Below are 27363 nucleotides of genomic sequence, written 5' to 3' on the forward strand. Positions count from 1 at the left end.
GAAATATTGGAGTTTTTTGGCGCAATTAACACTAAATATGGGCTTACTAAACCATGATCGCCATTAAATAGCACAAACATGCTGCTATGGTTAATAGTGTACATTTGTGAGTAGGCACATTTCAAATCATTATAACATACAGAATTTAATCAAAACAATATTTATTTTGTATATTTTCACAGACAAGTATTTTATGTTACATACATATTCTCAAATTTAAGTGACTAACTTGTGGGAACATGAAATCAAAAGTGGCAAAGCATGTGAGAAAATGCCAAACTGATATACAATACATGTTCAATCATGTTTAAGAAACATAACACAGAGATATTCTGACAAAGAAAAAAGTACACAATATCTTGATCGACAAGTACATAAAAAGATACATTCCTTCATTTGCTCTTTATTTCACAGAAAGTATACCAGACAAAACAAGGAACCGATTACAAGGAACCTAAAGATAATCACAGATGAAAAAGCTCAGGTAAAGCCCGGTTGAGATTGTAACTGATTTTCCAGATACTTCTCATCGCGAGCTGACAGATCTGCTGTTACAGCGCAGAGACGACACATTGTCTGATGGAGATTTTGCTCAGAGAAGGTGAATGCCTCTGTCACACTGTTGTCTCAGCTCTCTGAGCTAAAATGGAAAAAAAAAATACCTGGAAGGAAAAGAGTTTCTCAGTTGTGAAGGATGTACTGCTTGTTTACTGGACGCAGTTAATAACAATTATGCTTTTTACATTCTTACCCCTCACATTCATAATGGCAACTTAACACCAAGGTGCTTCTACGAAAAAATGGCAAGATTGAGATTATTTACACTAATGGCTCCATGCATGTACAAGAACTGACATATTTAGAAACACTTTCAGAGAAAGTGTGTTGGAGAGGTGTAGAAGGGTTAACTAAAACATTAAGAGGTGACAGATTGTGGTCGTACAATCACTTTTGCCTCACAATGCGGTATGTCCAAGTTGTAAACGTCCCAAAGTGACCTGAAAATGGTTCAGCCTGGTCAAAGTTTGTTCCTAATGTGACGGTAAAAAGAAAGAGAAAAGAAAAAACTTGGTTGAATTTAACAATTTACCAAAAAAACAACTATGACGCTGTTGACCACAGAACATTCAAAAGACAGAAGTGTACAGTGCTTGACAGAGTCATAGAATATCAAAAACAAACACACCCCAGCAGTGCTCAGGTGTGTGTATTCAAAACAAGTCCAGTACAATCGTGAACACATTCAGAACACACATTCATTAAGAATTTTTGTTGGTTTTGGTCAAAAACCGACTGACATGTAGAGAGAAACATTCAGAGATACACATTTAAGAGACATATTCGGATATCTTAATAAACATAAACATACAATCAGAGCTAGAAAAACATTCTCCTCATGCAATTCAGTGGAAGAATCTGAAACATGACTAATCTGTACCTTAAAGTCTTCTCTGCCCCACTTCTCTCTCTCTGTCTCTCTCTCTGTTTTTACTGACATTCAACATTATTTGAGGCCTCTATTGTATATGGTAGATTTACTTGAGGTGTGTGAGCATTAACTCAGCATTTACACAATGACATTGCATGCAAGTGACTTTTTAAGTGTCCCACCGTTGCTGAGGAAATAGCACAGTGAATAGATATGCCCAAGCTTTCATCACGTAAGATCAGGTATGACTAAACTGTTTAAGGACTGGTTTTTCTACTAATCACTAGTTACGTGGCTATACATATTAAACAAAGCGTTGGAATACTGTGCAACCATAATAAAGCTAGCATTGATCTTTGGTCTCCCAAAATCCAGTTTAGGACTTTTGATACTAAAAGTAGAGATTAGATATTGATTCTAAAAGAAGCCCTCTGTAAATTGAGTAGAAGACATCATGTTTAAGGGTTGTTTAGGTAGGTTTTGTAGCTGCTCTAACTTGTAACAGTAAGGATCTAGGAACTTATCAGAATTTAAAGGGATTTCTTACATTTTAACATTGTTGGACGGGTAGGATAACTTAAGTATTTAGAAAGGAATACATTGTTTTTTGTAAGATTTTACAAATGTTTCACACTTACACAGAGCCAGACAAATGAATGTATATCTTTCCCCCTTTGTGCAGCTTAAAGGCTAGCCTAACCTAACCTAGCTGGATTCTCCAATCATTTCTAAAATGATATGTTATCTAAAACGTCTAAAGTATCAAACTCCTAACCCTGTGTGCTTGAAAGCTGGCTGGAAAAACATTTGTAGTTGCTCCTTAACAATGGTTGCAGCTAAATATAGGCTAATTGTCATTTCTGTTAAGAAACATTCTTAATGCTGGGTTAAAAGAATTATATTTCAATTTCAATATTTGACATAAACATACTTATTCACTTTTTGGCCAAGCGTTAGATAAGAAGATAGATACCACTCTCAAACCTGTATAGTACAAATGAAGCTACCTGTCAGTAGACAGTTAGCTTAGCACAACCACAGGGAACAGGGGAAACAGCTAGCCTGGTATCAAAGGTATCAAAATCCGCCTATCAGTACATCTAAAGCTTACTAATTAACACGTTATATCTCATTTCTTTAATCTATACAAACAGCAAGACCCCAGGAAGTTACTCTACTTCATCTAGTAAAAAGATAGTTGCCACAAGAATCCACAATCCGTCATTTTTACACTTTGTATGGATTAAACAAACAAGTTATTGAGTAAGTGAGCTTTAGAGGTGCTGGTAGATGGACTGTGATACCTTTGGACAGAGCCAAGCTAGTTATTTCCCCTGTTTCCAGTCTTTAAGCTAAGCTAAAATAATGTGCGGAGGGCAGTAGCTTCATATTTGGCTTACAGACATAAGAGTGGCATTAATCTTCAAACTCTCTTCAAGAAAAGGCGTACTTTCCAAAAGATCAATCTATCTAACAAATGAAAACATTTTAAACCCTCAACCTTGCAAGAAGGTGTGCTTCCCTCCTTTAAGGGGAAATGTGTCTTGTTCCAATAAACATTCAAGCACATCAATTGAGTTATTCTGATTCTGATCAAGTAAGAAAAACTGTAAAATTCTCCAATAGCCAAACTGCTCTTTTAAGTCAAGCAGGTAGTTGACACCCGCATACAACAGATGTGTGCGCACACACTCTCACATAAAAGTTGGGTCCAAAGAAAGATGTGTAGTCCTAATCAGTGAATCTCTGAACCCTGTTGTATTCTTCGTTGAACGACAATGTTCTGAAGGCAAGCATGGAATTATGCAAAACATGGCAATGGATGAGACGAGAAGAGGAAGCGTGGGGAGAGAGGAGAGAGAAAGAGAGGTAGTGGTTTCCCAAACCATATTCTTCTTCACACCTGTCCCCTCCTCCTCCTCTTACTCCTCTTCCCTTGCATTAGAAAATGTCTCATGGAGAGTCTAATCCACAGATTCCTACAACTGGAGTTTCCTCTCTTTTGTGGGTTACTGGCCTTACGTCACTTCTTGGATCATCATTTCCAAATGTGTGCCGCCATGTGCGCTGAGCCCGGAGTTGTCGAGTCTCCCATGTGTTGACTGCTGTATCCCATCATGCCGTTGGTGTTGTAGAGATTCATGCCGGCCATGTGCTGAGTCATCTGAAAGCCACGAAACACACTGTTATTAACAGCCATTGTACTACTCTGTCATACACTGTATTCATATGTTCCAACACACACACACACACACACACACACACACACACACACACACACACACACACACCTGGGTAATGTTCCACTGTAGCTGCTGGGCTTGATGCACTCCATACACCTGCTGTTGAGGTATTGTGGCCAGTCCTTGAACCTGCTGCTGTCCCATCATCCCACTTTGCTGCTGTCCCATCATCCCACTCTGCTGCTGTCCCATCATCCCACTCTGCTGCTGTCCCATCATGCCCTGGGTCATCCCCGTCATGTAGGGTGACGCCATAACGCCACTAGGCTGAGCCATGACACCCTGGCCACCTATTAAGCCATTCTGCTGTCCCATCATGCCGTTCTGTTGAACTCCAATCATGCCGCTCTGTTGCTGTCCCATCATGGCCATCTGTGATGACATCATGGCGCCTCCCATTCCACCTGCCTGGGCTAAAGAATGGTATGAACCATATGGGTGTGTCGGGTATCCCATTTGGTTCATGTACAGGCCTGCGGAAAATAATCACAGATAGAAAGCGTCCATTTTGGCAATCGATAAGCAATTCAATAAAGACTTCAGAGAGGAAACAAAGGTTCTCCAGTTCTCACCGTGAGTAGCCATACTGCTGGCGTGCACTGAGGGCGTGGATGCGTATAGGGAGAGAATAGAGTCCTTGGACAGTTTCTTGACAGCGCCCACCTCTGCTTTGGGCACCGGATCCAGGAACAGACTGAGGTTTTCAGGCACTGAGGCTGTCACTCTGCTCTGAGGCATGGAGCTGGAAGCAGGCTGGAGAGGAAGGGCAATCAGGTGGAATGGACAGAGAGTTATCACGGAGAGGTAGGATAAGGTTATAATGAAGGGTGGAAAGATGCAAGCATGGATGACAGAGGGAGCAAATATGAGTGGCAAAGGCAGATTTAAACAAGACGTAACAGTATACATGCATGCTAGTGGCTCTATGAGGCAGCACATAGGGATAACACAAAATTTTATGGTTGTTGAGATATTTCAATCGGGATGAAAGTTGTTGACCAACAGACAGACAGACAGACATTGCCATCCCTAGGGCCATGTCGCTAGCATGGCTCAAAACATAAGGGTTCTGTAGAGAGCAGACGGTATACAGTATGTACAGCGCGTTAACTCCTACCATGGAAATAGTGGATGAAGCAGAGGAGGGTGCTGGCAGGGAGCTGAAGAGATCCAGTGCAGAGTGTGCCAGAGCTGGTTTAGACACTGCTGGGCTTTTATTGCTGTCTGGAGCACATCCTCCACCATTAGACACTGCAGGACTTGGAGCCGGGGCATCTAATAGAGGGTAGAAGGAAGCATGGCTATCATTATTTCATGTCAGTATTTCTTTAACTATTTATTCTAATGAACCCTCAAATTGTCTTTGTGTTTTTGGCACACCCACTTATTGTAGAACACGACAAGCAACACAAAACTAGTTGGGGAGGTTGCAATTCTAGCTACAACTGATGCAAAAATAGGATGATATGATATTCAAGATGGGAAAATGTTGCTTTCTGGAAAGAACACTGGCAAAGCATATCTTGCTTCTGTGAACAACTTTATTATATAATGTTGCTGTGCTATATAATGTGCTAGTAATTATCTATTGTACACTTCTCAGCATTATACTATAAATGTGTGTGTGTGTGTGTGTGTGTGTGCATGGGTGAGAGGTACGACACCTAATCCAAGCAGGTCCGTAACAGACTGGGAATCCATCTTCGGGCTGATGTCTTTTTTCTGCCACAACAGAGAAAGTCGATACAATTAATGCAATATGTCTGCACTGACAAATGAACTTGAACGAAGGATCCTTTTTCTCCAGACTCCTTGGTAGTGAAATCTCCTTCCCACTCAAGTCAGAACAGCGCAGCATCACCGAAATGTTTCAAATCTAACAATTTAAGGAAAAGATCACTTCTTCTCTATTAGTGCTGTGATACAGCCTGTTTGACCATGGAAAGATGCACTCACCAATTTCATCTTCTCAAACACAACTGGCTCCTTGGGTATATTGTCACAGCTCTTTTCTTTCTGTGCAGAGAAAGCAAGCGGTTTTGTTGAATAAGTAGACACTTCAGGTGTAATGGCCTTGCTCAGCAGTATCGTAACAGTGGTAGATAGAGAGAGATGACACAAAGCTTTGTGACGGTGTGCAGACTCACCCTGAGCATCTGGATGTCAATGACCTTATCCATGTACTTCTTCTTATCATACTTGTCTCTGATGAAGATCTCTGCAGACTGATCTGTCTCTGGGCGCTGGAAGCACTCAGGTAAGAAAGCCTCGTAGAGACGTTTTGCTTTGGCATTTCCCATCTCCTGAACACACTGGTGGCACCAAAACACAACAAACCATGTCACAGTGTTAAGCAGGTGTCCAAGGTGCTATTCCTATTATGTGTGGTGGAGTCCTGTTAATAAAACTGAATTCTTATTGTGGATGCAGAGAAAAGTGAATATCAAAGATCACAATGAGAAACATAATGCTGACTGTCTTGCCTATCAAACTGCATGAGAGCCTCTAATGTATGTGAACATGCAAGTATTGCTATTATGTCCTGTGTTTCCTTTCCTAAGCAATCATTCAAAATCCCGGACAGATACAGTTGATACATAAATGTCTGACAAAGGATTTTGTCTTATCTAAAAAAAAAAATGTCTGTACCAATTTATAATACAGCCTATGATTAATTGTAATTTCATTGTATGCATCAGTTACCAATTAAATGCTGACCAAATCCTACTGGTACTTAAACATAGATACAGTGGAAGAAAACAACACGGTGGGGAACAAGAGAGTAACAATGGGACATTTTAAAGGAAAGAAGAAATAAATTAACACATTAAAGCTGGTCATAATTGCAGCTTTTCTGTTGGGGCTCCTTACCTAATAACTGCCATTTGCAAAGGGAAAAATAATTTGTTTATATTATAATCCATTAGTATAAGGTTTCATTGTGTTGTTATTATTACTTCATTTTTTTCTGAGTTGCTGAAATTTATAATTTATTCTTTCCTGTTATTTTTTATTATTTTTATTTTTTCCTTTATTAAATAATTGATGTACATTTTGAATTGCTTTGGGGTATAACAAAGTAGATGTGTAAATATTTGGAACGCGGGACGATTATTTGTAAGCTTATGATTTGTGGATAGGGGGTGGGATTAAGTTTTTTTATTCTTCTTCCCACTCCTTTTCGAATATGTAATGGACAAAGACAAGAGTTAAAAAGTCTTTGGCTGCAACAATTGTTAATTAATTTAAAAAAAATTTTTTATTGTGTTATTCTAATGACTGTGATTTGTCTACTTGATTTCATTTTCTTGTAGGATGTTCTTTTTACATAAATTTGAAATAAACATAAGAAAAAGGAATAGCCCCTACACTGTGGTCAATCCAAAGAAAAGCTGTTATCACCCCCTTGCAGTGGGAAAACACTTAACACTTGTATGTTGCTGTGCTCCATACATGACTGACAAGTTCCTCTTTATTCTTTATTATTATCTTTATAATTTATTATTTATTTGTATCCCTTTTCTACAAGCTTTTACCCTAAAACTACATTTCTTTTGTTGTCAGTTTAGGAACTTTAGTTTAACTCATATGTTCTTCAAAATCCAGAGCCCTTTTCGTTACCTTATAGTATCACTGCTGTTTTGGTAGCATATCATAATTTAATAATTATAATAATTTACAACTAAAATAAGCAGCAGACAAAGAGAATTGTTTTGTAGGGAAAATCTGCCCTATATTTTAACATCGCACTTTCCCAAAGATTCTGTCCAGTAAAGTTAAAGGTATAGTTTGACAGTTTGGGAAATACTCTTATGTGCTTTCTGGCTGAGAGTCAGGTGAGAAGATCAATACTATTATGTCTTTAGCTAAATAAGAAGATACCGCCAGCAGCTGATTAGCCAAAGACCAAAAACAGAGGAAAACAGCTAGCCTGGCTCTGCCAATTGGCAAAACTTGTTACTTGTTTAATCTGTGCAATAACCAAATTATTATGGTGCTTTAAGGCCAAACGCGAAGCAAGCATTGGGCACGGCGCGATTACATACAAAGTCAATAGAAAGACGCGATTTCCTTTTCCAGGGATTCACACAACTTGTCAGAGTTAAGACTGTCAGGATGTCGCTGACAGCTTCAGAGTGTTATTTGGAGAGGACCAGGAAGAGCGGAGGGACAGAGTCTCTGCTGGCTGACAGACAGCTGCTGAGTGACAGAGAGCTGTGGAGCAGAGAGCCGGGGTGGCAGCGGCGGAGCTTTTGGACAAATGAATTCTGCTTCAACAGAGTTAGAGTTAATTGCTTTGATTAAATTAACTTTTTACCTCAAATTTTTGGGGTTACAACCTTGATTTATCTTCAGTTGCGTTTCTCAGCAGTGAACCAACTTCCACAGTGCTTCCAACTTCCACTGTTGTTGTTATTGTTGTTAGCTTCAGTGTGCATCCAGAGCTCTGGGATACTACTTCATATTTATATAAAAAATGGACACAACTGGACATTGCTTGGAGAAAAGTAAGCAAGGAAGTTGAACTACCTGGTATGTTCAAAAAAGATGTGACTGTTACTTGATTCTAGCTATCGTTGTACTTTACTGTGACAGCATAGCATAGGCCTGATCAATCCAAACTCACTATTCAGAAAACAAAAAACTCGCTGTCTTGCTGACTTGAAAAAGCATGAATTCATATGTTTAACAAATTGGCATCATCATTTTGATCCATTTATTGCAATGAAATTCTAGCAAAATTTTAATTTTGGTTCATACCACTGTGGTAATTGCGGGTTGTGCAATATCGCATTGTGTGTGAACACTCAGCGAGTAGTCCAGTGATAAAACTCACGCAAGAAAAGCAACGTAAAGATTAAATTTGCATTTGGTCTGAGTGCACACTTAAAATGACAAGTAAATTTATGAATGAGTCATGCTAACTGTTTACTCTTGTTTCCAATCTTTATGCTAAGGGATTATAAGAGTGGTATCAATCTTCTCAATTTACTCTTGGCAAGAAAGCAATTAACATCTTTCTCAACATGTCAAACTATTTCAATAATACCTGCAAGTGCAAACAACTGCTTCCATAAGATCAGAGCATTAAGGCTTTAGTTGCTATTCAGGGATACCACTTTTTGGAGTTTGTCTATGAATACTGAATAAGTGACCGACAAGTGTAATGCCCTGATCTATTATTTGTCAACCCAATCATCCTGTAATATATCACAATAATATTTATTAGCTAATGTCCGCATCTTGATGTGTCCCATCTGTAGTGTGACCTCTGACCTGAACCTGCTCCTGCGTCCACTGGTCCAGATTGACAGACTTGACCTTGGAAATGTGGACCCCCAGGTTTCGATGGATACCAGCACAGCGGATACAGATAAAGATGCCTAAATTCCAGGACGCCCATCTTGGTCCTGGCAGACAGAAGAAGATAGTATTTAATATTGAGAGCCGGTGGTCTTTGGAGAGGGCCAATGAAGTAAATGGGCGATAGAACAAAAAAGAACAAAAGAGATGGAGAGTAATCAGGAAGTGTAAAAGAGAGGTAAAGTAAGCGGGCGAAAAGCTTAAAAATGATGAGAAAAGCTAACTGATTATTTTTAGTCCAATTATAGAGAGGCAAGCCTGAAATTCAATTATGAGTTTGAATTCAGCTGGGAACACATCTAATCCTGGGTAAGTCATGAGGTGTCCTGACACATAATGGGATCCAATAGGAGAGTTAGCCTACATAGCTGAGACTGAGAGGGGGAGTAGAAAGTCACACAAACACACACTCACAGCCTGGATACCTGCAGGGATGATTACTCATTTGGTCATGAGCCTGTGTGTGTGGGTGCGTGGTTGTCTGAGTGGGCCATTTTGTCAATCTTACTGCCACATGTATCCTACTGGTTGCATGTGAGTGTTATGTGCCCAATGTTCACCCTTCATGTTTATAGGTTTAAGCTGTATAGAGTGTTGTGTGTGATTCTGTGTATCTTCCTTCTATTTGCAGAGCTCTCCGGATCCTTGCCTGAACAGACAACTCTGAGAAGGGGAAAATAAAAACAACACTGTCAGGATATTTTTCTGCTGAAATTATGCAACGGTCCTCTTCAGAGAATTCAGTCAGCTTCAAAGAGAATACTGCTGCTTCTCTCCAGATCTCACCCTCTTCTTGCCACTCCTCCTCTTTTCCTCCCTCCATCTCTTTCCTGCTCACCCTCCTAAGACTCTGTCTTCTCATCTCACTTATGAGACCTTGGTTGCAACGTTGCTACAAGTTGATGCACTGTGGCCTTTGTGCCACTAGGTGGAAGAGCTGCTTTTGATTTGGATTTCTCATTGGACTCTCCTGTCAGCCAAAGTTACTGTGCAGTGTTTAAGAAAGGCCATTCTATGCAAATGAAAGAGGAAGTTGAGTTTCTGAAGAACAAAAATGCATTGCCTTCCTCTTAACTGCAGCTGCGGAAACACTGTCTGGGTGCAGAGTCAAATAGTAGTCTTATGTCTTGGTTGCATCCTGAATTATGAATGCTAAAAGGGTTATTCTGTTTGCATCATTAGAAGAGTGGTGCTGTATTTCATGTATTCCTGGGATACCCATTTTGCAGGCTAAATTTTAAAATAAAAAAAAAGGCAAAGAAACCAATGGGCAAAAATGCAAACAAAAGCACAGAGAGCCAGAACCAAAAAACAAAAAGAGAGGGTCACCAGACAGACAGGGTATGCCATCATCCTGACCATCTGGCTGCAGCATTAGCTGTCACGTCGGCTAATAATAGTAGAATTACTCTGCAAAGCCTGCTTAACCGCTGTAAACATTGGCACAGACAGTGAGAAAGAGAGACATTGTCAATTGTGTTGAACTCCCTGAGTGCTGGATGAGTTTATCCTCCTCATCCTTATTCTAATGCTCCTCTGTGTTCTGGCCGCCATTTCTTATCTCTTTAGTTCACCACACCACTGGCTCCCTCCTCTTCTCCCCTGTCGGCCCATATCTTTTGCTGGCAGTTCTAATTCTCCCTTTCTTTTACATTCTACACCCTTACATTCTGGGGTTGCATATTGTACTGATATTCTATCTCTTTTAGCCAGCCTAGTGGCATGGCAATGTTGGTCTGTTTGTCCACCACTTTGGTCCAGACTGAAATATCCCAACAACTACTGAATTGGATTGCTATGGAGTTAGGTACAGATATCCATGGTGCAAGTGACAGAAATTACATTATTATTTTTATGGCTGGGTATTTTGAATACCTCAGTGTTCTTATGCACCTTCTCTAGTAAGTGTTCTCTTCAGTCCAAATATTCAGAGATCTCACTTTGTGAGTCAAAGTTTTTTCCCCCTGCTAGTCAACATTTTTGTAGCAGGAAGAGAAAACATTATCAGCCAAATAAATGACACATACAATAGTACAATTCCTATTATTGGGGTTCACACCAGAAATGAACCACTCCAGAGTTCACTTGACAATGGAGACCACCCCTTCGAGAAAGACCAGAAAGCGGTTGCTTGTTCCACACCAGAGTTCGAGTCTAGCATTCACACCAACCCAAAAGAACCGCACCAAGGGGGGTAACTCCAGGGTTAAGTTCAACAGGACTAAACAAGGCTCATGTGAACCTGCCCTAAGTCTCATCCGTACACTGCCATTTGTTTCTTTTCAAACTGTGTGTGTACCTGTGTCCATTGGTGTGTGCGCAAGTGTAGGTCTAATCTGCAGCAATGTATTGTGAATGTTCGGAATCCTAATGCTCTGGTGTGTACAGGGAGTGTGCTGACCCGGAGAGCCAAGGAAGAGGAACCGGGACAGAGCTGAATCACTCCTGCACACCACACCACAGTGGCCTCTTTGGTTTCAATCAGTGCAGTGCTTGAGGAAGAACTCATATACAGTACATCTGTACCAGCAACAATGCACACCTCCAGTTGCTTTGAACAGATATAGTAGGACAAGAGTAGGAGGAATACACGTCTAAAAAAGGAAGGAAAGATTGAACGAACAATCTACAAATCAGAATCTCAGAGTTACAGGGTTTGCATTGCAGTGCATATCTCTCCACTGTTGGGTAACAGCGGTGAGTAAGCTTTCTCTTCTCTTTTTTTTATTCAAAGAACACATGTCAACAACTTCTTTTCAGGTATAATAAAATATCTATTAGCTCTGACTAATAAATTTGTCCTCAGCTTTTATAGGGCAAATTACCCAAAAGTCGGGGGATTGCATCAGAGATTGATGAATCATCCTGGCAAAAACTGTGGTTTTTGTTGTCAAACATGCAGCTTGAAGCACATCAGGGGAGGAGAAGGCAGAGCCGGAGCGAGAGCCAAAAACAGAGACAAACAAGAGGGGATTTTTATAGTCATCAAATGGTGGACTTTAGCTGTTTGACGACCTGCTGGGATGTACAGGGGGTATGATGAGCAGTGAGTGCAGAGTTCTATAATGAACCTCTCTGTCACTCCACTTTTTACTACTCAATCTGCACATGCCTTTAAAGTCAGGGACAACAACTAATTCCAACAGGTTCAACAGCTCGACTCAGTGGGCTTTTGGGAAACTTGGAGGTTTAACCTCACCATAATAGTTCAAATATGTCTTGAGAATTAGATAGATATTTGTGGGAGTTTGTTTGATTTAGGGTGATTTCATTCATGATGACAGTGGATATTGTATTGGTTTGTTTGCTAGTATGATAGCAAGTCACCTCCAATATCTTTGCTATCCTTACCTCAACAACCACGACAGAAATAAGTCTTTATTATGTCGTCCTTTACATTTTTGTAGTTAAACGTCATGTACCGTATCTCCTAATGTCAAACCAACAAAACTAAAAAACAGAATCATACATTAAAGGTGGAGTAAGCGTTTCTGGAGAAATCCAACAACATGACAAATACCATGATATAGAGCAAACGAAGACACAGCAAGTAATGTAACTAACATTAGTTGTGGGTTAGCAAACTGTGGCTACAGTTGCTGCTGCAAAACACATGCAGAGAGGAGACAGCCCCAGAGCCAGCACACCAGCTCCAAACAGCAATACTCTTCTGCTACTATAGCTAACATCACAACAACAGCATATCTTGGCCAACTAGAAAGTAACATGAATGTCCGTGGGCAAGTCATTTAATGTTACCTGACACACAAAACATGGCTGGAACGGCTGAAATAGTGTTGTGTGGCAGGGTGTGGGCCACTTTGTTTGTTTCCCATTTACAGAGCCAGGGCTTGATACAAACACCTTTTTTTTCTCAGTGCACACGGAACGAACAGCTAGCGGACAGTGAGGACATATTCCCTGAAAAAGACGTGTATTGGATTTGGAATTCTTACCCCACCTTTAACTTGCAAATAATATTAACATCTCCTATCCCAGGGATGCTTTTCTGACACACAGCTATGGTGACACCCATAAGTGCACATGTCCCACATGAACACATTTGTTCATGTAAACACCCACTGACTTGCATACACACACGTGTGAGCAGGTGCATATGGCTCATTAGCCTATATCCCACAAGGATAAATGGTGCTTTCTGCATGCATCCAGTGGATCCTACGCCCTCCTATGCCACCCCACAAACACAATCTCATGTATACACACACTTGTCCCATCCTCAAGCCCCTCGGCATCTAAACCAATCCAGAAACCCTGAGGCCACACAGTGACCCAGTCCCAGTCTGAGCTAAGCAGATGGACCTATATTGATAATTTACTAAAACACACCCACCATCTGCGTTACAATGAGAGTGAAACAATCCAGCAGGTGAGTCATTGAGGTTGAATGGGTAATACATCAAAAGATGAGTAACACACTCCATCCCTGTAAGCTTTAGGTTCTTCTCAATACACATTTTTAGACTTTAAGATTTAACGCTTAATTTTATCCTATTACTGATGTAGTTGTTTTTGCTCTTTGTAGTTGATACAATTATTTCTGCATTTACATGACTGTTAGAGAATTTTGAAATCTTGTACAATACACATGTTTTATTGTAACAATAACTCACTGTAAAATAAGCATGAGATAAATGGATGCCATCCCCACCCACAACAACAGCTCTGCCTACAGTACTGGGTATAAACTCATCCTCAGACGAAAGCTGTTGGTGACACAAAAGGAGTGAAAACATAACATTACAATAAAATTCTCTTGAAGTACATGCTACCTTTGTTAATGTTAATTATTTGACCTCCAGGGGCCACCGGATTATACAAGATCTACTGTGTGGCAAGTTGTGTGTGTAATTTGATTAATTTGTAACTTTTTTTTGGAATATACTCCACTAAAGACATGACATGATACAGACTTAAGGGGTCTTAATTTATTACGTCAGCTACATATAGTGGTGCTGCTGTGTCTAAATCTAGTTTTAAGACCCTCAGCTAATGTTTTGTTTAATCGAATATTCTTAATGCTTAATTCAAATATTGTACACACTGCACACAGAGTGGGAGGATCGGGGGTATTAATCAGGAACCAGCATCTTATTTTTTCCACTAGGCCCCGAGCAGGTTAATGCGGCCATGACAGTGTATTAGAGAAGTGTATACACACAGTAATATACTGTAGACTACCACAGTGCCACTCTCTCCTTGGTACGGTGAGACTGTGTGAACTCCATGCCAGCCAGGTGACACAAACAGCCAATCACCACATTGTTTCATTGGAAGTCCCTGCTAGCTTCTGATTGGATGAGATTAAAGTGTGTGTGTGTGTGTGTGTGTGTGTGTGTGTGTGTGTGTGTGTGTGTGTGTGTGTGTGTACTTGTGTGTGGGGTTATCTCCACAGCAACCAAGGCCCGGTGTGTACGTAAACACAAGTACAATAGAGACAATAAAGGAGAAAGGCTTTTATGGCAACACACACACACACACACACACACACACACACACACACACACACACACACACACACACAGCCCCTTGAGACTGAAGCCAGAGGTAGAAGTGTTGACTACATTATGCACCTGCCTAACTCTCTCTCCCCCATCTCTTTATTATTTCCTGGCAATGTTGAGGATTTACAGTACAAGTGTCACACTGTGAGGAAGTGAGAAAAAAACTAAACGAAATGATACAGAACGTCAGGCCGTACAGGGGAAAAGAGAGACAGGAAGTTGGGCAGCACAGGCAATAAACTGCAGTCAGAAAGCAGAGATACTGTTTCATTGTTGTGGTATCCGCACAGTAAGCATTGATAGGGATGGCCCGACAGCACCGTTAATGTGTTTTTGTGTGTTTTCATGTGCTGGTGTAAGCACACACTTGGCTCCGTACATCTTGACACTTCCTCTTCAATCACCCAGATGCAGGAAGGTGATAAACGTACAGTAATCTCTGTCACAAGCAAACAAGATTAGACCAAACCTCATCACACACCATATGGCCAAAAGACTGACTTGACAGAAGGAACCACAGAGGGACTCATGCTTTAAAGGTGTGCACGTGTGAGGTTTTGTGAGAATCTGTATTTGTCATCTAATGCGCAGAAGAGTAACACTTTGTAACACAGGTGCTAATCAGGTGGGAGTATAAATACCTCTCTCTAAACGCCAACCTAGATGACAGTGGCAGCTTCTTCATTACATAAAAAAAAAATGAGAGTGGTTTGTGACCTTTTTATCAGTAGCCATATATTATTTAATGACATTAAATAATAAATGCAGATAACTGACAGAAAACATACTTTAGATTATGATAAAAAAGCACTAAATGATACTGGAAAAAGGTCACTTTTATAAAGAGCAAAGCTACAGTTTCAGCATCCTTGGTGTGTCTATGTGTGAGTGTGGTTGATATTTTATCCCCTAGCTCCTAATCTGATCTGCAGTCTAATTAGATCAGTCTGTCACACAGCAGAGTCACGCCAATGAAAAAAAGCAATGCACAGGCACGCGTGATCACCGCATGTTTGAGGATGTAAGAAGAAAAGAAAAGAGACTAAATGAACTTTCTCTCTCCACATGTCCCCGATTTTGTCCACCGCTTCACAAATGCAAAAATGATGCATTTATTTTCGGCTTGTTCCTTGATCAGTCTTGGAACAGTCTTTAGATAAGCTGCAAGAGTCTGATCACGGTGAGCTTTTAAAAAAATTGACTTCAGAACAGTCACAAGTGTGTCTGCCTGAGGTCGAACAACGTCTGCAGTTCTATTTATATCTTATTAAAAAGACCATCCAGCGGCCATATGCACTGGAACAGAACCTTGTATTGTAAAACTGAGCATTCACAGTGTCATGGTGACGTCTCAGGTTTTAATTCAGCCGAGACCTTAACATCACATGTCATCTCAACAAAGTCCCGTATAAATCCTGCCATTGTCTGTGTACTGTGCATGTTCTGTGTGGTGTATGAGACAAGATTCAATTAAACTTCCTTTCACTTCTGATGGGAAGTTGTATTTTTGTGTTTAACAGGAAAATTGAGAAAGAAGGAATCTATCATAAAACAAGCTATACACATACTAAACACGGGTCAGATGATGCGTCAATGATGTCTGAAAGTACTGATTGTTCAGATTACCAAGACGGTTTGAAATAAGCCTTTTGGCTCACTCTACATTGCTTGAAGTTTTGGGGTTAACTGAAGGCTACGGCAATGAATTCGTATTGGTATTGTTATTTCATGCTACGCAAGGTTGCATGTCCAAAGAAAAATAATTTTCACCACATCCATATTGACCAACACGTCCTCAGACCTAAACAACACAATGGGTTGTTTGCCAATGACTCCCAAAACGATATATAAATGAACTTTGGAGTACCTGCGACATGCGTACCAGACCTTTGTATTCATGGTAATAATAATAAATAATAAACATTGTTAACTTTGTCACAGTTTGGACAGGGTTGAGACATCAAAACTACTTGGTTAAGTTTAGGTAAAGATCACAGTTTGGGTTAAAATAAGTAATAAGACTTAAAATTAGTCAACATTGATTTTGGTGTCACATGTGACACGCCTGGGTAACAGTCATGTGTTTGGCCCATTCATCCACCCAAGCTTCCTCCGTATGTGGACTTTTATACTACCTAACCTTCCTCCTTTGCTCTGGTCATATTTACCAAGGCCATTAGGAGGTTGTTGGCTAACAGATCAACGTAAATATGGGTCGCAAATAGCTGCTTGCACAGACGACCTATATGGCTGCATTTTTGGGGAGGACTGTCTGATATTGACAGTTGTTTCCATTTACAGCAGCAACCCCACCCACTTAGTGTTTCATGTGAAATATCTCTGATGCCTGCATCAGCAACCCAGATAGTTTTTTACCTGTATTTGGCAGCTACCTGAAAGAGATGAAGAGATGCAGACTCAGTAAATGGACAGAGAGACAGACAGTGACTGAGAAATACTAAGAGAGACGCAGAAAGAACACTTGCGTAGTGACGTTCCAAATGAACAACAAGTCTGTCCGTCTGTCTGTCTGCACCACCTCTCTGAGTGTTCCTGCCTACACAAACATTACAAAATGTTTCCCCCTGTCATGACATAGCCTGGTACATAAATCCAGAGAGAAGCAAACAGAACTTATTGATTTCAACTCTTTAATCCCCTCCTGTCGTGAAGCAGAAGTGTACTTGCATGGCCAGATCCAGATTGAAGGAGGATGTTTAAGCCATGACACAACTGAGGTTTTAAGAGTGCTTTGTACACTTTGTGTTTCCATCATGCTGTTTGCCTGTCCATTTGTCTGGCTATTTCTGTGCCAGAAGCAAACACAGATCTGAGCCTGAATGCACCTGAGTGCTACAGAATATCCATCTTAATCCCCTTACCCATATAATTCATAAGGAATCCAAAGGGTGTCCCCTGCTTGACAGCGTGCAGTGATTTACATACATTCAGGGCTTTCAAATTATGACTGAGGAGGAAGTAGTGCCAACCATGTAGATGAGGAACATGCAGCTGCTCTGTTGAATCATTTCTCGGACAAAGTGCAATATGGAGAGGCCAATCTAATTAATTTCAACACCAACAGTGCCACTGAGTTGCATCAGACCCTGTCTGAAATCTAGCGAATCCAGCAAGTGTGGCCAAAATCAGCAGTGTTTACTTGCCACTTTGGCAAACCATGTTCCCCAAATAGATGATAAAATAGTTCAAGGCCTCATACAAACAGACAGAAGTGTCAATGCACATGTACAAACACACAGAACTGAGTGTCTGGCTATTGTGATACTCATATACAGTATATATATTAACCATGTAATGCATTTTTGAACGTTTGCAGGGTAATTCACCAACATCCCCAGCATTTAAAAAAACATGAGGAACAGTGTGATGTCACTACAACCAATTCCTTTGTTCACCGTAACTATTACACTGAAAGTAATTCCTTACAAACTTACAATATGTCCCTATGCCATTATAAAGTGAGAATATTGTAGTGCCTATTAGGCATCCCTGTGTCCACATCTTATATACAGTCTATGGTCGACATCTGCAGTCAGCCTGCAGGAACAGTCTGTTCAGGGTTACTCAAAGTCTGGACAGGTGTCTCTATGTCTATCTGTATGTCTGCTACCCCAGTGGTTCCCTACAGGTGTCTTGCAAGGGTAGTTGGAGTCAATAGTTGGAGTAATGTTCACAAATTAGGCTATCACATTTACTCCTTTCATCCTGTAGCCGACCATTTTTTTTATTATTAAAAAATAAAACCTTTTTAGATGAGAGGTATTCCTCATAAAATCTTTATCTATTGTGGCTACCCTATTACTTTGGGGGAGCTGTCATGGTGTTGCATGCCATGCTCCATCCTTGCGAAGGATGTGGCCCCGTGGCTTGCACCATAGTACAATGTAATTGGTCGAGGGATGATGAATGCAATGCCGCATTTCCTCGCGTAGTAAAACAGCAAGAGGGTCATGATTCATGCGCTGACCATTTGCAGGCATGAACAGGATCAAAACATTGGCCAACACCTACCTTTTGACTCGCAGTCAGCGCAGAATTTATTCTCTTCCAGCGCTAGTAAAGAGTTGAGGACAGCCTGGTATCTGTCAACGTCTTTCACAGATTTGCCCGTCATCATTGCACCGGTCCACCTCCTCCCCAGCTGCTACAGCCCGTACCGGCTATTGTCAAATAGCCCCTTATTTGACTAAATCAAAGCAGTGTGTGCAGAGCCGATGTGCTCCGTTCCTCTTCCTCCTCGATATAAAGCAGTGCGAGTTTGTTTCACCACGATGGAATGATTGCCTTTCAGCCAACCAGCATGCGGGTTATTCGAAATGCAAATACACCTTAATCAAGACGCAACGTGGTGGAAAACACCATGTAATAGCTTAGATTCAAATGTAACGTTAGGCCTAATGTAATGTTGCCTTTAAAGCGCATCTATAACCTGTCATCGGTACTGAGCCCTGAAGCTCTCAGCTCTCAGACAGTCCTTCCTCACTCTCTCTCTCTCTCTCTCTCTCTCTCTCTCTCTCAAACATACGCGCGCGCGCGCGCACTCTCTCTCGCACGCTCACACACAATGATACATTGCTATACAGACGCGAAAGTGTGAATAGTCACTACAATTATGAACAAAACATATTTTAAAGCTGTTTGCCCCTGCTTTACAAAGAAACTCATGTCGTTTGGTTTACTTTATTCACAATATATTACGTATACTGCCATCCTGCGGTCAGTCATAAGAGTTGAGGTAGTAGGTATTACTGTGGCGCTCTGTTCCCCTCCAGGACGCAGGACGGCGATGAAACAACATGCCAAGAGGAGAATAGCCGAGGAAAGGTTGGTGAGACAGCTGACTAAAGAGCTACATCAAGCTAGCATTAAGGAAACAAAGAAATACAGGAAAATAGATGACTTTCTTCAAAATAAAGTATGTAACGTGTTTGTCCTGCTTATAGGGAATCTATATACAAGTACGTTATAACAACAATAGCTTCTTATCGTCTACTGAATGTTTTTTTTCCTCAAATGCATTGTTTTCTTCCATCTTTGTGCTTTGTATTACTCGTGAGATTTTCGCAGTAATTATTTTAGTCTGATATACGACGGAAGTTTAGATTTCAATCTCGCTGACTTGACTTTGGTGAAGTGTGTGACTAAACTGGAGATTACGGAAATAACTGCTTAGCAAGAATCAAATAAATAAAGGATTAATATCGAGTCGCAACCTGTGTAAGCCTGTACCACTGTCCACAATGTCCAGGCAATCCAACCGACCAACAGACAGCAAGAAGATGGTAGGCGACTCCCGCAGAATCAACATCAGCCAAACCTACATAGCCTAGCTAGCAAGATGCTAACCGTAGCCAAAAAGCGAACTTAACAACTGGTTACCTCTGCGAGCTACGCCGCTTGTCAGTCATGCACGTTTGTTTGACAGATGTGGCTATATATATATATATATATATATATATATATATAAGCGTTTGGACCAGTTGAATTTCATTCATTGTTTAATATTAATACTGGCTGTGGCAGGAAGTGTAGCACACAAGCTAAATAGTTAGCATCCGCACCTGTACATGGTCACCCTCGGTTCAAGTTTAAAATAACGTTCAAAGTTAAATGCATATTATGTGCGATTATAACAAAATCAGCCGAAATGCATTCTCACCTGAGCAAGTGAAAAAGAAACATAATTCGACATAACTACTGAGCTGAACTACACTGTAAGTCCAATTTAGCTGAAAACGGCTTAAACACTTTAAGTAAGAAGTTACAGAACGGCGCATAAAGGGTTTAGCAAAATTATTTATTAAAACCGTTATTTATTTATTTATTTATTTTTACTGCTATTAGACTTCAGTTCAGCACCAGGAGCTGTCCATAGCATGAGCTGTCAAACGTCTTGGTGCCAGAAAGTAGCCCTGTATCACGCCTCTCTCCACTGGTCTTCTTTTTATTTGGCTTATGCCAAAATTCATTTTTTTTAAGTTAAGAGAGTAAGTGTAATTGGCTACACAACTTTAAAAAGGTTTGGAGCTTGCTATCACTTATGATAAATATTGCAATTTCTAAGAATTTTAACCCATTTCACCTCAACATTATCAGTACTACTATTTATTCATTGCACTTCTGTCACATACTGTGAAATACTTTACATATTTCCACACTTATATTTTTATATTTGTATAATTTTTAAAAAATATTTTCTACTTACCAACTTTCTATTATTATTTCTATTCCTTTTAATGCATTGATTAGCGAAGTGAGCAACTGTACCACAAGAATTTCCCCTTGGGGATCAATAAAGTATTTCTGATTCTGATGTTAACGCCAGACCACCAGGGGCTGCTGGCCACTATGAAGCTAGATGCTTCCTGATTTGTTCAACATATCTTTGAGGATTGGCTCTGTCTTTTGATATGAAAATAGAAATCCAATATATGACTTTTTATATCTGATCATTCTGTTTGTATAATATCTTGCTCACTTCACTATAGATCAATGGCTTTAATACAAATTTATTTTTCATCATCACATAATAGTTTGCCATACTCTTATCAGTTAATTGGTTTGATCTCCTTATCTTAACCAGCACAAATGATATGATTATGATCTTTTGTTCTCTTTCTTGTAGAACTCTGAGCTGTTCACTCTGACTTACGGGGCCCTGGTCACCCAGCTTTGTAAAGACTACGAGAATGACGAGGAAGTCAATAAACAACTGGACAAGATGTAAGTGTCCGCCTCTACTATCACTAGCTACTTTGTGCTCACCCTGATCTGTAGTTCACAAATAGTGTAGATGCCAAATAAGACTTGCTGGTGTGAAACAACAAAACAAAACATTTAGTTTTCTTATCACATCATTTCCTCTAGGATGAATTGCATAGGTCTTTAATGTATCACAAAACATCCAATTTCCTCTTACAGCAGTTATTTTTGTATGGAAGCGCAACTGACTTTAATAACTGAGGTACAACATACCACCTTCAAGTATCCAGCAAAATGCCAGTACCATTGCCAATACCAATGTACCATAGTGTACTGAACATATGTTGCTTTGCTTCAGCATGTTAAAGTTTATCTTGTGCTTGTTAATCAAGGGATGAGAAAGGCTTGTTCTGGCCACTTGAATGTCTCCCTTTGACTCTGACTGATCATTCGGGTGCCTTTTATTCACAATATACCTAGACACAAACTAGATGACTGTATCAGCTTTTATTTCTCACACGTCTGTGTCAGAGGTTTCCCACTGCTTGTGTCATTTCTTAGAACTCATGGGGCCTTTTGAGAGAACACTGAAATGTTTTTCTGCGAGAGAAAAAATCTCTGGAAGGCAATGCTGGATACCATTCTCCCGCAAAATAAGATTAAGAAAAATCGATGGGTTTATTTCTCAGAAATTCAAAACATCCTGTCATGCTGACAGGACTTTGGACTGGATGTACTTTGCTTTTCTGGCTGTGCGGCAACCCTTAGCTCTCCACAAGCTAAGTCATGATGAGGCTTGTCTCACCTGACCTTAGAAGGCTGTGAGTCTGCACTGCTCGCTCTGTTAGCTGCCAGCCAACTGGTCAGAGGCAGACCATGTTGGGATTGGGGAAAAATGTGTTGCATTTTGGAACTGACTGCTGTTTCTTTACTATCACATTTCCTCACTGCTTTTCCTCCACTATAAAGAGGAAGAATGACTCCTATGCCTGTCTTTCTCTCATTCACAGGGGTTATAACATCGGCGTGCGTCTGATCGAGGACTTCCTGGCACGCTCCAGTATCGGCAGGTGTCAGGATTTCCGAGAAACAGCTGATGTCATTGCTAAGGTGAATGGAAGCTTCCAGGCAAATCAGAGGGCGACCACGGATTTCTCCCTAGATGGAGCGAGGGAGAAGGAGAAGGCATAAAAATAAAGAAAGAGAGAGAGAGAGAGAGAGAGAGAGAGATCTTGAGGCAACATCCTAAAAATTGTAGATTAGAAAGTCGCAGTGTGTATCCTTGTAAACCTGCGGCTAAGATCACGTTCCACTTTACTTTTGGACAGTTACCATGATATTCAGAAGGCAAGGATTTACTTACATGTGGAATGAATTGTAATCTCACCCCTCAGAAGGGTAATGCACATTCAGTGATACCCCGTCTCAGCTTCACTGTCCAGGTACTCATAGTTTAAACAACTGGAATACATATTAATGTGTCTCTGTTGAAAGGAGTCAGTACTTTTGTTATTTACTGAATCACCTGGCTGATCTTATTACTGTTGTGATATGTTGCACCTCAGTCTAATTCTCTGTATTTATCCCTGGCCTGTGGATTTTTAACTTATCCTCGTCTCGTTTCACAAAAGTCCTACTCCTCTTATGACCGATGGACAGAAAGACGATGAAGTCTGCTTCTCAGGCCTGACTGTTTGTTCAGCACTCCAGCTGTTCAAGGTGTTACTGCTGCGTGCTAGTCTTTCCAACGGATGTAACCCCACACCAGCTCAGAGAGCTGGCTCTTGGTCGCAAAGAGAAGGGTCATGCCTGTAAGCGGAAGACCACTATGGGACAGCGGTTTGGAAGTTGCAATGATAGCCTTGCCTGAGGATATCATGTGACCTCTAGCTAAACTCTGAAACCACCTCAGTCATTCGTCAGTTGAATATATATATATGGAGGAGGTCTGTTGTTTGGTCAGACACAGATTTTCTAGAAAGGTTTCTGTGGGAAGGCAAGACACCACTTACATTGTGGTGATATTGGCTAATATTCTTTCTTCCGTGTTTCGACAAAATACTCATTTGTTAAGGTAACGATACATGTCAGAGTCCAACCATTTTACATACATATAAAAAATACAATAAAAGTATCCCGCCCTATTTGTGACACATCATAGAAGAAAGGACAGGAGGTATCAGAAAACAGGTGTGTGCAGATGCTACAGTCACTATGCATGTCGTGAAGACTTTCTACTGGTGCGTTGCAGTTAAAGCTTTCCAGTGTGGCGATTTGATAATGGGTTTTACTGTGAAGCAGCCGTAGGAGCAGCTCCGCGATGGTCACTAAGCTGGTTAATGGTCCGTTTTAGACAAGTCAGATGATTTGGTGATGAGCTGCAGGCTCAGCTGAAGCTTTGACAAATCCGCCAAGACACATAAAATAATGAAATTTTTTTGTTAACATGTGGAAAAGACAGTGCTGTGAGTAGGTGTCTCCTGAGCCCAAAGTAACACTAATCTCAGAGAAAGATCATGATAGTTTAGTTACTTGCAGTAAATGATTAATGGTAATGCTAAATATTACAGTCTGACCAATAAATCGCAGTGCTGATATTATCGGCCTCTATGAGGTAATTGCAGATACATTGGTGTTGGTGTTTATAACAGCTGATAAATGACAATTTAAAGAGACGGCAGAGAGATCCTTCGATTGTGTTATGAGTGTTGTTGTTGCGTTGTTTGTCCACCAGTGGGCAACTCCCCTGTTGGCAACACAAGTTTTTTGGAACTACTAATTCACCATAAAACCCAACAATCAGCTGTTGGTCTTCCACTTATCATAAGGTCTGTGGTTCGATCCCCGCCTCCCCCAGTCTGTATGTCGTCTGCATGAGGTGTCCTTGGGCAAGACACTGATGCCCAAATTGCTCCACATGGCTGTTTCATCGGTGTGTGAATGTGTATGAATGAGTTAATTTCTGTTTCTGGTGAGCAGTTGGCATCACTGTATGCATTATGTCATGTTATCTTGGTATGGTCTATAACTACACAAATCAAAAGTTGGGACAATCTTTGTGTATGTAATGTGTTTTTGGAAAGAAAAAACTGTAACTAGTAGCAAAGTAACCCTAAAGTAACCCTGAAAACCCTAATGCCACAAGTGTCACCAAAGTAAAAACTGAACCCGCCTCAGCTAAATGAATGTGTAGTCAAACATTACTGTTGTCAGCTGGGTAATCCTGCACTGCTTTCTGTGTTGTGGTTGTTGTTAGGTTGCATTCAAGATGTACCTGGGAGTCACCCCCAGTGTGACCAACTGGAGCCCGGCAGGGGATGAATTCTCCCTCATCCTTGAGAACAACCCGTTGGTAGACTTTGTGGAGCTGCCGGATAACCACAGCACGCTGATCTACTCCAACCTGCTGTGTGGGGTCCTCAGAGGAGCCCTGGAAATGGTAAGGCCAACCCTCAGCTAGACACAGTCTGAATGAAGAGTTACGCGTTACACATTCATTTTAAGGAGGAGATTGAAGAGTAAGGGTCCAGTGTAATGGTCAGTATTTTGATTATGTAGAAGATTTAAAATTATAGAAGATATTGCTAAAATATAGCTTTAGGTAAATTTCCTGTGCAAATTTGTGCAACAATTTCAAGAGAAAAACCGCATGGAAATTTAAGTGCTGATTTTTCTGATTTAGGTCCAGATGGCTGTGGATGTGAGATTTGCTCAGGACACTCTGCGGGGGGACAATGTGACAGAAATACGTATGAAGTTTATCAAGAGGATCGAAGAAAATCTCCCAGCAGGAGACGAGTGAAAAGATCCATCCCTCTGCTTCTTGTGTCTCTTTTGGGGAGGACTGAGTGATACAAGGAACACCTTCACATACGGACTGAAAGGATGAATGAGCTCAACACATAAAATTGAGTGGTATATCTCGATCTCGAAATTATTTCTAGTATCTTCGTCTCCTGTTTTTTTTCTATCTGTGTTGTTAGGAGAAGAAGTGCTTGAAATTAAACGAGACAATTGAGAATCCCAGAGAAAACACCGTACACTATAGAAACACAACAATGCAAGATCATAACATGGCCCTGCTACTTTGAATATCTGATGGGTAAAAAAAATCCTTGGCACTGATTTGTGGTCAGCTTTAAATGACAGCTGTTGCTGTTCAGGAGAAGCCTCTGACCACTTATCTGTCCCTCTGTCACCATTCCTCGTGGACAGTCACCTTTTCTTCTTCAGACATCTGTTCTGCTTCTCAAAAGAATGATGTCTTGTCATTTGGCCATGCATAGATTGCATAGATTTTTTGGGTGCAAGGCTGAAAAGCGTTACATTGTGATGTTTTTATGTTTGTCTTGTTTGTTTTCCTTTTTTTTAAGAAATCACACTCTATATTGCTGCCAATTATATGGCATGTTAATTTATGTAGATGAGTATGTTAAATAAAAGCGGGATATTTAATATGATGTCATGTGATTGTGGTGCGTGGAGAGACTAAACAATTGATAATGTACCTGTTGGCAGACCTGGAACAGTTTTAACTGGTCACAGATCCTACACGCGCGTGTCCACAAACACACACACACACACACACACACACACACACAGCCCCTTGAGACTGACGTCCCCATCGGTTAGTGTGCATTCAGGTCAAAGTCCCCACTGAGATATAAAAACATGAATATGCGCACACACATATACTTTGTCCCCTGTACCACCTTGTTGGTTCTGATTCAGTGTACTGTGGGAGCGTTTTTCCTTTGGAGTACTGCAGCCGCTGTGCAAAGGCAAACAATAACAGACCTAATGCTTCTCTTATGTTTGTTCAGGAAGCATGTAAGTAATCTGTGTGCCTGTGTGTGTGTGTGTGTGTGTGTGTGTGTGTGTGTGTGTGTGTGTGTGTGCGTGCAGAAAAGGACAGGCTGCCTTCCTAAAACTCACCAGCTCTTGATTCTAGCTGTGACACCTGTAAATGGCTTTACATCACCCTAAAGTAACAAACAGAACCTCTCATTTAGACCCACTGCACACCTCCTGAATAACTGAGGTGGCCATTCACTCACACACACACCAACACACATACATACATATACAAATCATCCCTGGTCTTTCTTTAGGAGCAAAAATCTGGTCTGGATATCACTAGAACATTAGCCATGTTTTTCTTATTCTTTGTCTTTTTAGTTTTATTTTGTAACAGAACAATAACATTAGAACCAAACTCACGAGTCTGCTGAAAGCATTTGGAGGATGAGATTGTAAGATAGGGATTTCCTTTTGGAGAAATCTGTCAGCTATTAACAGCTGGAAACCTTATACATCCTATTTTATAACTGCTATTACATGTTCCCATTTCTGCTTTTACAGTTTTCATTTTCTTAAAGTAAAATTCTCCAAAAAGCCACCAGAGGTTGCTCTGTACATTACGTTCCTCAGCTGCAGCTAGCGTCGTTCCCAGTGTTCCCAAGGCTTAAGTTATGTACATTTAGCATTTCTTGGCCAAAGATGGGTATAGTGGGGGAAATACATTCCCTTATTTGTGGCAGTGAAGATTAAAGCTGCCAGAAAATATAAATAAAAAGTAAAATTTCAGATTATGAATATGGGAAGAGCTGACATACTTGAGCAGAGTGGCCTCTAATGCCAAGGCCAATATGTGGACCAGCTTTGATTTGGCTGGAGATTAGACAAACGATGACAACATGTGGTCTTTGTACTTTATAACCCCAGGGAAGATGTATTAGGAGGGGATTTCTCAATATTATTTATCATCTTAAGCCTCTGCCCACTCATGTGTGGGGTACTGCTCATTTAAAAGGATACAGAGTGAAAAGTGCAAGAACCGCGACGGCCGTCAACATGCAGTAAGCTTGGCGGTCCATTATGCGAGCTCTCAACACATTACGTGCACATATCTATGCACCCTGTAGGTGTGTGATGTGGATGTTGGATGGAAAGCGGACAGGAAATAGTTTTTTGTGCAGAAGCTCAATGTAAATGATTTGGCAGTATTAGATCCGTGTACCTGGGGGATGGATGGACAGCTGGGTTTGTGTATTTGTGAAAACCTGTATTACTCTGCCAT

At 40.7% G+C, this 27363-nt stretch overlaps 2 protein-coding genes across 4 annotated transcripts; one reads left to right on the forward strand and one right to left on the reverse strand.

Annotated features, from left to right (window-relative positions):
- Positions 1–144: 144 nt before the first annotated feature.
- On the reverse strand, positions 145–18981 carry smap2 (small ArfGAP2). The gene is made up of 9 exons (XM_046059711.1): positions 18594–18981; positions 8950–9083; positions 5820–5984; positions 5629–5688; positions 5337–5394; positions 4790–4947; positions 4245–4425; positions 3721–4145; positions 145–3593 (listed from the first exon to the last, which is right to left on the reverse strand). The coding sequence occupies exons 1-9, from the start codon at positions 18697–18699 to the stop codon at positions 3468–3470; spliced, it is 1413 nt and encodes a 470-aa protein (XP_045915667.1). The 5' UTR covers positions 18700–18981; the 3' UTR covers positions 145–3467.
- Positions 18982–19271: 290 nt separating this feature from the next.
- Positions 19272–25739, forward strand: trappc3 (trafficking protein particle complex subunit 3). 3 transcript variants are annotated; one of them, XM_046058499.1, is made up of 5 exons: positions 19272–19406; positions 21208–21305; positions 22295–22394; positions 24541–24723; positions 24967–25739. In XM_046058499.1, coding segments are annotated over exons 2-5 (405 nt in total). In that variant the 5' UTR covers positions 19272–19406; positions 21208–21303; the 3' UTR covers positions 25087–25739. The 3 variants fall into 3 exon arrangements, with proteins under 3 accessions (XP_045914455.1, XP_045914453.1, XP_045914454.1); XM_046058497.1 differs by having other exon boundaries at positions 19354–19497; XM_046058498.1 differs by lacking the exon at positions 19272–19406 and adding an exon at positions 19704–19864.
- Positions 25740–27363: the final 1624 nt, after the last annotated feature.

The sequence above is a fragment of the Micropterus dolomieu genome, linkage group LG09 (assembly GCF_021292245.1).
Source record: "Micropterus dolomieu isolate WLL.071019.BEF.003 ecotype Adirondacks linkage group LG09, ASM2129224v1, whole genome shotgun sequence".
Lineage (NCBI taxonomy): Eukaryota > Metazoa > Chordata > Actinopteri > Centrarchiformes > Centrarchidae > Micropterus > Micropterus dolomieu.

What these genes read in the sequence shown, in the direction of transcription:
- smap2 (XM_046059711.1), bottom strand. Translation starts at nt 18,699, where the DNA reads ATGATGACGGGCAAATCTGTGAAAGACGTTGACAGATACCAGGCTGTC. An exon ending in CGCTGACTGCGAGTCAAAAG is followed by an intron (nt 9,084 to 18,593) that starts GTAGGTGTTGGC and finishes TCTGTCTGCCAG; the next exon opens with GACCAAGATGGGCGTCCTGG. An exon ending in TTGACATCCAGATGCTCAGG is followed by an intron (nt 5,689 to 5,819) that starts GTGAGTCTGCAC and finishes TTCTCTGCACAG; the next exon opens with AAAGAAAAGAGCTGTGACAA.
- trappc3 (XM_046058497.1), top strand. Translation starts at nt 19,369, where the DNA reads ATGAAACAACATGCCAAGAGGAGAATAGCCGAGGAAAGGTTGGTGAGA. An exon ending in ATGACTTTCTTCAAAATAAA is followed by an intron (nt 19,498 to 21,207) that starts GTATGTAACGTG and finishes TCTTTCTTGTAG; the next exon opens with AACTCTGAGCTGTTCACTCT. An exon ending in CAGCTGATGTCATTGCTAAG is followed by an intron (nt 22,395 to 24,540) that starts GTGAATGGAAGC and finishes GGTTGTTGTTAG; the next exon opens with GTTGCATTCAAGATGTACCT.